At 28.4% G+C, this 12,359-nt stretch overlaps 1 protein-coding gene across 1 annotated transcript; it reads right to left on the bottom strand.

Annotated features, from left to right (window-relative positions):
* Positions 1–1,265: 1,265 nt before the first annotated feature.
* On the bottom strand, positions 1,266–11,778 carry LOC119613367 (plexin-A4-like). Its single transcript, XM_037969386.1, has 5 exons — positions 11,759–11,778; positions 6,105–6,491; positions 4,058–4,188; positions 3,850–3,995; positions 1,266–3,708 (listed from the first exon to the last, which is right to left on the bottom strand). The coding sequence occupies exons 1-5, from the start codon at positions 11,776–11,778 to the stop codon at positions 3,541–3,543; spliced, it is 852 nt and encodes a 283-aa protein (XP_037825314.1). The 3' UTR covers positions 1,266–3,540.
* Between the last annotated feature and the right edge of the window lie 581 nt (positions 11,779–12,359).

The following is a 12,359-nucleotide window of genomic DNA, read 5'->3' on the forward strand; positions in this document are numbered from 1 at the left end:
TTAACGCTCATTACTGGCTTAAAAATTCGAGTATAGCAATGAAATTTGACATAAGTAAGTTTCTTACGAGCATAATTGACCCTACCCAGGTAATTACTTTAATGCTCATTACTGCCTTTAAAGTACGAGTGTAGATATGAAGTTTGACATAAGTAGGTTTCCTACGAGCCAAAACCTAAGAAACTTTTATAGGAACTTAAATCTTCCTACAGAATTTAATGCGGAAAGTGTCGGGAACTGATATTCGATGTAAACATGTTATATATGAACCAAAATCGGTCTAAAAAAAATTATGAAAAATTTTTTGAAAAACGGTGAATAATTCATCTCATATCAGGTCCTCTTTAGTTAATCTGATATTTATAGGAGAGCATTCCTTTTACGGCATAATGTTTGATGGTGGGTATATTACATTCGGCATAGCCGAATATAGCACTCTTACTTTTAATATTTTTGAAAGTGTTGATTTATTCATTAAATATTTATCGCAGATCAACAAATATTAGGTAAAATATTAAAAGAAAATATAAAAATATATTAAATCTTAACTCTAGCCATTATAATTGATAATATAAAAAATTAATTTTGCTAAAAAATTACAAAGATTTTTTTTTAAATTATCAAAATGAAGAATACCTTGAAATAACGGTAAATCACTATGCTTTTACACGGTTATTTTGAATATTTTTTAGTAATAGTCTTCTTTTCTGTAAAAGAAGAAAGAATTTGGACCATTTCTGATATATTTGAAAAAGTTTCCATTGTTTTGTCGACCACTGTATATATATTATATTATTTATCAAAGAAAAGTATATTTATGGGAAAAATTATAACAAATATGGACTTATAAGTTAGCTATCAAACAAAGGTGAGATGAAGTAAAATTCAGTTTGATTCAGACACAATGCAAACTATAAAGTGCAATTTCCCCTTATTTTACATTACTTATTTCTTAATTCTTTATGGATTATAACGATTATAACGACATAAATATATGAATTGAATACATAGTGAAACTTTCCAATTTATGTCAATTTTAAGAACATTCGACATATGTATATGAACAGTCTTCTTCACAAAATATTTATGGTTTTCATAGCAAATATTCATATTATCAGCTGCTGTGTACGAAAAAACTACAAAGTTAAAACATAAACTCTACGACATTAGAAAACTGATGATATATTAAATGTATTTTTAGATTGGCCAATAAGATTATTATTTACAGTTTAATCGTCACCTAAAAAACTTTTACATAAACTATCTTTTGGAATATTGAAAATAATATATATTTATTTATTACACTTAACATTAATCATTAATTTAAAGGACAACATATTATAGAACACTGTTTATAACGCACACAGCTCTTATAAATTTTCGTCTAAATATAAAAACATTTGCGGCATGTGTTAATGTAATCCGATTTATTCAAATAACAGCTCAGCAATTTTATATTACGTGCCGTAATTCATTCCGCATTGATTGAAATTTAAAAAAAAAAAAAAAAAACACAATTATGTACACACATGTATGAAGTTGACATCAAAATAAAGTTAAGGGTTGTTTCAAAATCAAAGTCAGAATTGTCATTTATCATAATTAAAACCTATTCTGAAAATGAAATCATCTAGATAGATTTATGCCGAAGTTTTTCTACTAAGAAATCAAACAAATTGTGAAAAAGTGAAGCGAAAAATAGAATGCTGGAGACAACGTTAGTATTAGCGCTTCCAAAATTTACATACTTATCACTGAATTTCGTTTCAAAGAGCACCATCAAAAAGTGAGAGGTGAAATCAAGGAATTGGTCCCCTTATTCGATTTATATGTAACAAATGTTTTTCATCAGGAACACATCCTATTGTGGTCAATTTGCCAGTAGATCGCACAACTTACTACAGCGGAAATTCATTCGCTCGTATATGGAACAAACTAACAGTAAGACTCTCCCTTCATATTTGTCCTACCTCCCAATATCTTTGTCAAGCTTTAATATGCATAAGTTTCAACATTTAAATGTATAAAAATGGGAATTATGTGTTCATTTGTATAAAAGAGATCTACAGACTTAAAATTTTAAATAACAAGCTTTTTGATAACTCAAACAAATGGAGAAAACGGGAAAATATTTGTTTTTAATGGAATTTTTAGTAAAGTAGTAGTTATTATAAGTCTTGTAAATAAATGCATATTCCAATAGTTATAAATCTCAAAAAATGTCTTTGATTATGTCGATGTATTGATAAAATGCTACTAATATCACTTTCTGACTCTTAAATCTTAATATATTTTGAATATTTATAATTTATATAAACCAAAAATAAAGCGTAATTCTTTCTATATCATAATTAACATTCAGATTTCGAGTAGTTAGGATTTTACTTCGTAAAATGAGGCATGGATTAATTAGAGTGCACGTACTTTGCTCCAAAGTTCAAATTGCGTCAGTAATTTATTCTAAACGACATTCATAGACTTGATGAAGGACCGACTTATTTTGCCGTTACAATCATAAACTCATACGCAATCTCATATTTATAATTCTAATAAGAATGCGCAACTTCTTTTAATATAAATAAAATTGAACACATTAAGTTACATATTTATACAACAACAAAATTATATGGGATTCATATTACTGTGATTATACTTCTTACTAGGTTCAAATATTTTTAACATAGTTATATACACTTAATCAAACGACGAACAGCCAATTTCATCATAAACATTTTATAACTGAAAAAATGAGTTTGCAAAAAAATTTACATAAATTTAAAGTTTCATTTTAGGTAAATTTTTAGAAAACTGGCAAATAATCCTTTTAGCACTTCAACTTTATACCACATTAATCCGACCGGCACTCCTTTGAAATCGAAAATATAATAAAAGAAAATACCCTAATGTACATATGTATGTATATGAATTTGCTGGGATATTTTATGCAAATCAACAAACGGGGAGCATTATGTCATCATATAGTTTGTATGATATTTTAGGTCAAATATTATAAGGCCCCAGTTTCACATATTGAAAGAGACAAAATAGACAAAGATAAATAAATGCTGTGTGTTTTTATGGATACTTTTTACAAATGATTTATAGTTTTAAAGAAATGAAAATTTATCAACATCTTTGCTTATGTTTATACACTTTTTGTTCGTAAATTACTTTAGTATAAATGTATTTGTTTTTTTAGTGAAACTGCAAATGAAAATATTTCCAGTACAAATTAAATAAACCCACTGATAAAAGGTATGTTTGGTTGGTTTAAATCTAACTAACTAAAATTAATTTCTTTGCAATTGTTCTGTAAGGCTATCTATCTAAAATGTTTAAAAGATGTTATAAAATCATACCAACCTATATGTATTTAATTACTAAGTAGTACATAATATTTTTATGTTTTTCAGTTTTCTTGAACACCCATATTTTATCCTTTTTTGTTTTTCCTTTAATTATATTATGATTACAAATATTAGTATTTATCTTCCCCCCTCCCTTCGTTCTTGATTTGATATTCATATAAGAAAATTCTTATTATTCCGCTGACATAATATTGTGTACTTGTTCTAGTTTGTAGGCAAGTCGTTGCTTTTGGGAAAATTCGTCTTCTTCCAGTGTTACGGTTAATTGTTCGTTATATTTCACTACATATGTATAAAGTTCATGGAGGGCACAATTCGTATTAAATTCCGATGTGTGAAGCTACAAAAAAAGAAAAGATAATTAAAATTTATATTTGAAGCCACATATTGTGAATGGTAAGATAAAAAATTTCGATATTAAGATGATGTGGTTAAAATGAACAATTCATTGTTGTATGTATGTATATAATAAAATATTTACCCTTGACTCTTCAGCTAACATTGCATTCATATCTTGATCAGATATTGGTGGCATTTCTCTGATATCACGATAATAACGATCAACCCATTTACGATATTCTGGTATATCTTTAGCGTACAACAGCTTTGAGCTTGGTGAATCTTTACCTACAATTAGAACAGAAATATTTTGGGATATAGCAATCTTACTTCTTTAAAATCAGAGTTACCTAGTCTATGGTCTGATGTAGAACAAGAGTCCATAAATGTTTGTGCTACTACTGATAGGCAGGAATCCACTATATTTGATTTATGTATATCAAATACAAAGTTAGGATTCTTAATGAGATTTACCCAAAATCTGTAAAATAAAACGATATGTTAAAGTAAATAACAATAAATAATGATTAAAAACAGGTTGCATCATATTGAACGTCAAAAGTTGAATTTTGAACCCCTGAATCAGCTGTCAGGAACCATACGGTAATTTAAATAGTAAAAAAACAAACAAACAAACTTTATCATAAAAAAACAAATTATATTTTTAATATAAGAACTTCATTTAAAATTTTCAAAATTAAATACAACCAGACAGAGCGCTATATTCGGCTATGCCGAATCTTAAATACTTCCACCTGTAAGCTACTTTTTATGAAACCCCTTCTAAATATTTTTAGATACGTATTAAAGACGTGCGTGCAGTAGTACACCACAAAGCATTTGTAAAACAAATACACAATGGTGAGTACCTAATACTATAAATAAATGAGAGAATGACTGTAACTTGTGCTCATCCACTCTATCCACAAAAACAATACCAGTTGCTTATGGTTTTGAGTTGAATACTGTATTGTATTTGTTTCTCGCTCTCAAATAACTGTTGTACTATATTTTTGACTATTTGTTTATTTATATTTAATTATGTTTATTTATATTTAATAAGAATTATTTCAAAACAAAAGAAAAATTTGTGATAAGTGAATAATAAATTAGTGAATATTTTTATATTTATTTTTAATTTTATTAATTTGATATTAATAATATTAGTTTTATTAATTAGAAAAATATTATAACTGTGTATTACTTTTTTGACATATTTTTTAAACAAATTTAACTAAAAATATAATTTTAAAATTCTTTATATTCACAGAAAGACGATTTCATTACCAAAACCTCGTTTTCAATTATTTTATTTATTGAAGTTTCATTTTTGATTGATTTCAAACATTTTTATTTGTTTCTAATTTTGTTGTTGATAAAAACGTATTTGATTATACATTTTGATGATTCAAATACAAAATTTTTGATTAATCGTTTAACTGAATTTTTTTTAATTACTTTTTTCTGTAATATTTTTCAACATTTTCTGAAAATAATTCTAGTGAACTATTGAGGATATTGAAACGAAATTTTAAATAAATATTAGGTGATCTCTAGAGTTCTATTTTTTTAACCGACATCAAATTAAAAATATATATAGATATTCCTTATAAGTACATAGTAGAAGAGGTATTAACTTTAGTTTCGGTTTTCCCATTCAACCAGAAATACTCATTTTATATTTCATATATTGTTGCAAAAATCGTTTCATATTAGAGTTTCTAAAATTTGGAACGGGTTGCCTAGAGATTTAAGAAAATTTTTACTATAGATCAATTCAAATTTAAATTATTGGAGCTGGAAGAATTGACACCTTGAAATGTTTTCCTTTCTCCACATGTAATTTATATAAAATATAATTTAATCTGTTATACTGCTAATGTTTGGCAGTTTTCATTATTGTGAATGTATGTATATGGTTTATACTTTTATTCTTTATTGGATATACATAATCATATTTTAATATCAATGAATATGTAAATGAAGAATTAATAAAAAAAAATACTGAATTGAACTTGAAAATCGTGTCCCTCATAGGATATTTTCTTGAAAACAGTCCAGCTCACTAATGGCCACCACTAAACCCAAAATATTTAGGGTAACATCATATAACATAACTTCGAATATATTCATTTTTTGTGAGTCGGTTTAATATACATACATATTAGCAAAAAAGTAATTACTTGTAGTACAAGCATTAAAATTAACTAAATATGCCGTTGTGAAATATTTATAAAAATACTTTTTCGGCTACATTATTACTTTAAAGATCGATGAGCACTCCGAAAAAATCTTAAAAATTAAAACACTAATATTGAGAACAACAGCTAAGACATACATATATATGCAACCAGCTTTGAATTTTCCTAATGAAAGTATACTGCTTACTATACATACCTTAGCGGTAAGCTATTGCTTTTCCATGTATGTACAACCTCTGGGTCTGTAATGCCGTGCAATAAGGCTTGATCGTCTAGAAAATCAAACATATATTTAATTGCCAATGGCAATGCCGAACCACGATGTGCTGTGCTGAATATTGTTTCGAAGAGATCATCAACAAATTTCTGTAAAGTGCCTTTTGTAGCTAGCAAACGCGTTAAATAAATTTCGGATACTAGTTTATTGACACGTTCACCTTCTTTTTGCAAGTCGTTATCGTGATGTTTAACTAAATGCCAGTATTTAATACCATTTTCATGTATATCATTATTTAATGGACTTCCAGCGCGACTAAATGTGGGCGACGATGATGTATATTTTGATAAGTTTAAGGTTTCGTATCTGTAAATGTAAATAGTAAATTAATTTAATATTGTATTTAATTATTCTTAAATAATTTTCTGTAAAAAATATAAATTTTATATTTTCGGCAAAGCCGATTACAAATTTCTACTTAAAAAAAAAAGAATTTATTCATAAAAAATATAATCATATAACAAATAATTAAAAATAAAAAAAAAACAAAAATATTAAAAGTTGTACCGCCAAAATTTAAATCCTAACTCAAAACGCTAAAAGATTAATAATGAAAGTTCATGTACAGTGTCTCTCATAAGTATTCGAATTTAGGTAAACTATGAAAAGAAACCAAATTTAATAATATATTTTGTGTGGGAAATAAATAAATAAATTTGTTATATTGTCTAGATAGTCTTTAGTTTTGATATCACGCCCCTTAAAACTTGAAAACTTTACATTTACTTAAATTAGTTATGCTTTTTTTAAAAAAAGTCCATGAAACTACTTCACAAAAGTATGCGAATTTTTCCTGTATTTCATATTTGATCATATTATACGATACACACATTTTAGAATCGCATGGTTTTATGCTTAATATGGTTTTAAGGAGTTACTATCAACCGCATGGATATATTTTTGACCCACTTGGTCCACAATTTTGGGGGATTTGTACCCTCTTTTCATGTAATATCATTAAAATGGCGATTTTTGGCTATATTTGTAATGTTTTCACCCTTTTTCCAGAGATAAAACCAAAATTTAATATTGGAATTAAATAGAAACCATAGGGTATCTAAAATAATATTTTTTGTTATAAGGATCTGTACTTAAACGTTCCAAGATGTATTTTTGCTATCGTTTTGCAGTTTCTAATTGAATTATCTGGATCATAAGTCCCTTTTCGTACCTCTAGGGACGATATTTTCCGACAAAGTTGTCTAGTGTATATTCATGTACATATTGGCACTAATGTATTTTAAATTTTCAATATATTATAGCGGTATACAACCCCAAAACATGCCTTAACAAAACGTCATCCTATATAGTAGATTTCAGTTTTTACTACTCGTAACTTTCACGCTTATGTTGCCCGTTACAATAACACTGTAAGTCCTAAATTTTGGTTTTAATTTGATCATAGTAAATAATATTTAAACACATATCAACATTTTTGATGTGATCATAATGATATCGTGCCATGCAGCATGGAGGCCATTGGTATATAAAAATAATGATTTTACTATTTTGAATGGTGTTTCTTCGAGGCATGTTTTGGAGTTGTACACGTCCACAACACATTGAAAACTTAAAATGTATAAAAGCTGATATCTAAAAGAATATATACCAGAAAACTTTCCCCGAAAATAGTTGATCCTAGTATTATAAAAATGGACTTAAGTTCCAATATATTGAATTAGCGAAAGAAGAAGATCCGAATAATTTATCTTGGAACGTTTAAATACAGATTCTTGTAACAAAAGATATTATTTTTAGATACCCCAAGGGGTCTTTTGAGTCCCAATATCAAATTTTTGTTTTATCTCTGGAAAAAGGAGAAAAATTTACAATTATGGTCAAAAATCGCTATTTTAATGATATTACATGAAAAAAGGGTACAAATTCCCGAAAATTGTGGACCAAATGGGCCAAAAATATATCCTTTCCGTGGATAGTAACCCCTTAAAACAATATTACGCATAAAAACCATTCGATTCTAAAATTTGTGTTGCGTATAATATGATCAAATATGAAATAAAGGAAAAATTCGTAAACTTTTGTGAAGCAATTTCATGGACTTTTTTTAAAAAAGCACAATTAATTTAAGTCAATACAAATTTTTCAAGTTTTAAAAAGCGTGATATCAAACATAAGGACTATCTAGACAATATAACAAATTAATTTATTTATTTTGCACACAAAATATATTATTAAATTTGGTTTCTTTTTATAGTTTACCCAAATTCGAATAATTATGAGAGACACTGTATATCATTAAAACCAAGCTTCACAATCAAATATTGTAATCAGAAGTAAGTACAACAAAAATTGTAAAAAAATATCTAAAAAAAAAAAATCTACTCCGTTTACCAATTCAATGACAACACACTATCCGCAAGTAAAACTCCAAAGTAAAATATTTTAGACGTCTCAACAAAATGTCTAAGACTAACAATTCAATCAGTCACTAATAGTCAAATAAAACACCATAATACAACCAAATAACCTCTAAAACCCACGATGCAAGAGAAGAAAATGAGTGACATATAAAAAACACAAAATATTGAAAAAAAGAATGATTTAACAAGTAAGAGTGCTATATTCGGCTGTGCCGAATCTTATATACCCTTCACCATAGTGTATTTAAAAAATATAAATTTTATAAAATTTAAATTTATGTACCTATTTAATTTTCCCGATTATATCATTATTATAGCAATAGCAAAGCAAAATGAACAACAACAACGCTAAACGAAATAAACACTCAAAAAACAAAACACACAAGGCAGTAAAACCAACAGACATCCAAACATACGAAACGAAATACACAAAAAACAAAAACAAAATACACAAAAAAACAAAAACAAAATACACAACGCAATGAAACCAACAGACATCAAACATACGAAACTGTACACCAACAAACAAAAACAATATACACAAGGCAATGAAACACACAGCCATCCAAACATACGAAACGAAATACTCGAAAAAAAAAAAAACAGAAACAAAATACACAAAGCAATCAAACCAACAGACATCCAAACATACGAAACTGAATACACCAGGAAACAAAAACAATATACACATGCCAATGAAACACACAGCCATCCAAACATACGAAACGAAATACTCGAAAAAAAAAAAACAGAAACAAAATACACAAAGCAATCAAACCAACAGACATCCAAACATACGAAACTGAATACACCAAGAAACAAAAACAATATACACATGCCAATGAAACACACAGCCATCCAAACATGTGGAACGAAATACCAAAGCATGAAAAAACAAGTAAGAAAGTATAGTCGGGCGTGGCCGACCATATGATACCCTATACCAGTTATGAACATTAAATGTGATTTATTTTTCATAATAAAGCATTTATCTTCAACATTCCCTTGTTCCGATACATTTAAGCAATTTATGGATGAAAAACTAATTTTCTGAGAGAGGCTTTATATGGGGGCTAGGGGCAAATATGGACCAAGCCCGATAAAATTTTGTGAGTATATTTATATTTACATAATATTTTATTGTGCTGAATTTCATCGCGATATTTGTGTTTATAAGTTAATTTGGGACATTCAAGTAATTTTCTGAAGGGGACTTTGTATGGGAGCTAGGGTCAAATGGGGCCCGATCTTTATGAAATTTGGCAGGGTCATCAAGACTTCTATAAAACTTAGTTGTGCCGTATTTTATCGATATATCTGTATATTTTACATAATTATGAGCTCAGAAGCCCTTTTCGGGGGGTTCTGCTCTATGGGGGCTAGGTGAAATAATGGACCGATTTTAACCATTTTCAATAGGCTTCGTCCTTGGGTCAAATAAAACGTGCGTGCCAAATTTCATCCAATTATCTTGAAAATTGCGACCTGTACCTTGCGCACAAGGTTTACATGGACAGCCAGCCAGCCAGACGGACGGACGGACATAGCTTAATAGACTCAGAAAACGATTCTAAGCCGATTGGTATACTTTAAGGTGGGTCTAGGACGAATATTTTTGTATGTTACAAACATCAGCACAAATCCAATATACCCTCCCCACTAAAGTGGTGTAGGGTATAAAAATGTATTTTTTTATGAAATTTTCAGAGGTTGTCTCGGATTTTTGCTTATATCTCCGTCATTTATGGACCGATTTTGCTGATTTTAAATAGCCATCTTCTCGAAAGCATGTCTAACAGAATTATTGAAGCTTCGGATCTCGCCGATATCTGGGGTCCTCTAAAAACTGATTTCAACAGACAGACAGACGGACATGGCTTAATCGACTCCGCTATCTATAAGGATCCAGAATATATATACTTTATAGGGTCGGAAAATTATATTATAGAAATTACAAACGGAATGACAAACTTATATATACCCTTCTCACGAAGGTGAAGGGTATAAAAATTAAATACCAATGATTACATTACACTAAGTATCCCTTAAAAACTGCAACAGATAATAAACAAAATGATAAGAGGAACAACAACTGAATTAGACATCTAATTGCAAATAGAGTCCAAACCATAGATCAATTCGCACAACAGAAAAAAAAACAATTTAAAGACTCCCGTCAGAATAGGAAATAAACCAAATAAATTAATTGAAAATAAAGCAAAGAACTCATGTATATGAACAAATAATAGAACAATATGAAGATCAAAACTATAAAAAAATGGCTTATCCGATGACAAAAATAACACCAAAAATATCTCTCCTAAAGACCAAGACACTCTCTCACTGTAAAAATCCGAGAATTAATCAAACATTAAAGATAATTCCAGACATCAAAAGATAAAAACTCCCTCAGCACTATAAATACAAATAAAATGTTATCAACCTTGCCCGAAAATAAAACAATATCTGAAGCAATGAAAGATCCACACTCAAACAACTTAAACTACTAATAACAACTACAGCAATCCCACCACACCCCATTAATACAACAAGACCACCCCTCTCTTACTACATATTGAAAAATGCTAAGCAATAATCCAATATGAAAAAAAAACACTGTAACAATAGCACTAACAAATCTGAACCCATATAAGATACCCCTATCAAAACGTCAAACAACAATGAAATTCCAACTTACAAAACAATCCTCTGAAAAAGACAAACCCAAATATTGGCAATCAAAGATCAGATGAAATAGAATCACCACCACAATACAAAATGAACAATTTACAAATAAAAATATATAAAATTCCTAGCAAAGGATATTATGTAAAAAACCATTGTTTTTTAAAAAATCCTATAATATAACAAATCATATGCCCAAAACAGCGAGCTACACAAAACATAATGTCTCACCAACACAAGATGTAGTTTAATATATGCCATCAATCACAAAACACAATATGTAATAAAAGTAGCCGTCACTGTAGAATTTAAAAGTTTAAAGTTATGGTTAAGAGAAATCCATATATAATACGCCACTGTTCACCAAAAGCTACCACCCAGTCCACTACCATAGGATAAAAAAGAGTACAAATACTATTAAATATAGATAAAAGTTAATTTCTTCAAGAAACATCCCAGTTGGAAATTATGTCTTAACGACATAGTCAGAAGTGATTCTTAACATACAAGTCATCAGGTGATGACATTTTACATTGGACGACTTAATGACTTTTCAGCATTTTTTCAGCAGCTGACTACCACTGATAATAAACGTAAGATGTCTTAATGACTTGGCAGCATTTGCCATCATCGGCCTATTTTTAAATAATAAGGAAACATACACCCAAATATTTTTGACTTATACACAGCTACATATATATATATTCCAATTCTATTTTAAAATATAGGTATGCTGGAATACTCAGTTCAAGAAAATGTTTTGATCATTATATATTTTGTTGTTATCAGGCATATAATCGGGTATTATTTTGGAAAATATAGGATAAAAAGGTATTACTAGTAGAGATGCAATTTGATTTGTTGTTATTGCTGCAGTTTTTCACAAAATTTTATACATATCTTTGTTTGTTTATAATTATTGTAAAAAATATAAATATGTATATCCATGAAAATTGTATCAACAAACAAAAATTATTCAACATAAAATACATACATATATTTTTTTAAAAATTTTGTGGCTGTAATTTTCGGTAAGATAGTCGATTAATTATTTGTAAATATTCTAATTAATTGTTTCCCTTTCTTAGATTAGATGGCTTCAGAACGG

The sequence above is a fragment of the Lucilia sericata genome, unplaced genomic scaffold (assembly GCF_015586225.1).
Source record: "Lucilia sericata isolate MDLA Ls3-8-SP2 unplaced genomic scaffold, ASM1558622v1 Contig002089F_arrow, whole genome shotgun sequence".
In the NCBI taxonomy this organism is placed as follows: domain Eukaryota; kingdom Metazoa; phylum Arthropoda; class Insecta; order Diptera; family Calliphoridae; genus Lucilia; species Lucilia sericata.

What these genes read in the sequence shown, in the direction of transcription:
- LOC119613367 (XM_037969386.1), bottom strand. Translation starts at nt 11,778, where the DNA reads ATGTCATCACCTGATGACTT. An exon ending in AGCAATAGCTTACCGCTAAG is followed by an intron (nt 4,189 to 6,104) that starts GTATGTATAGTA and finishes TTTATTTTACAG; the next exon opens with ATTTTGGGTAAATCTCATTA. An exon ending in TGTTAGCTGAAGAGTCAAGG is followed by an intron (nt 3,709 to 3,849) that starts GTAAATATTTTA and finishes CTTTTTTTGTAG; the next exon opens with CTTCACACATCGGAATTTAA.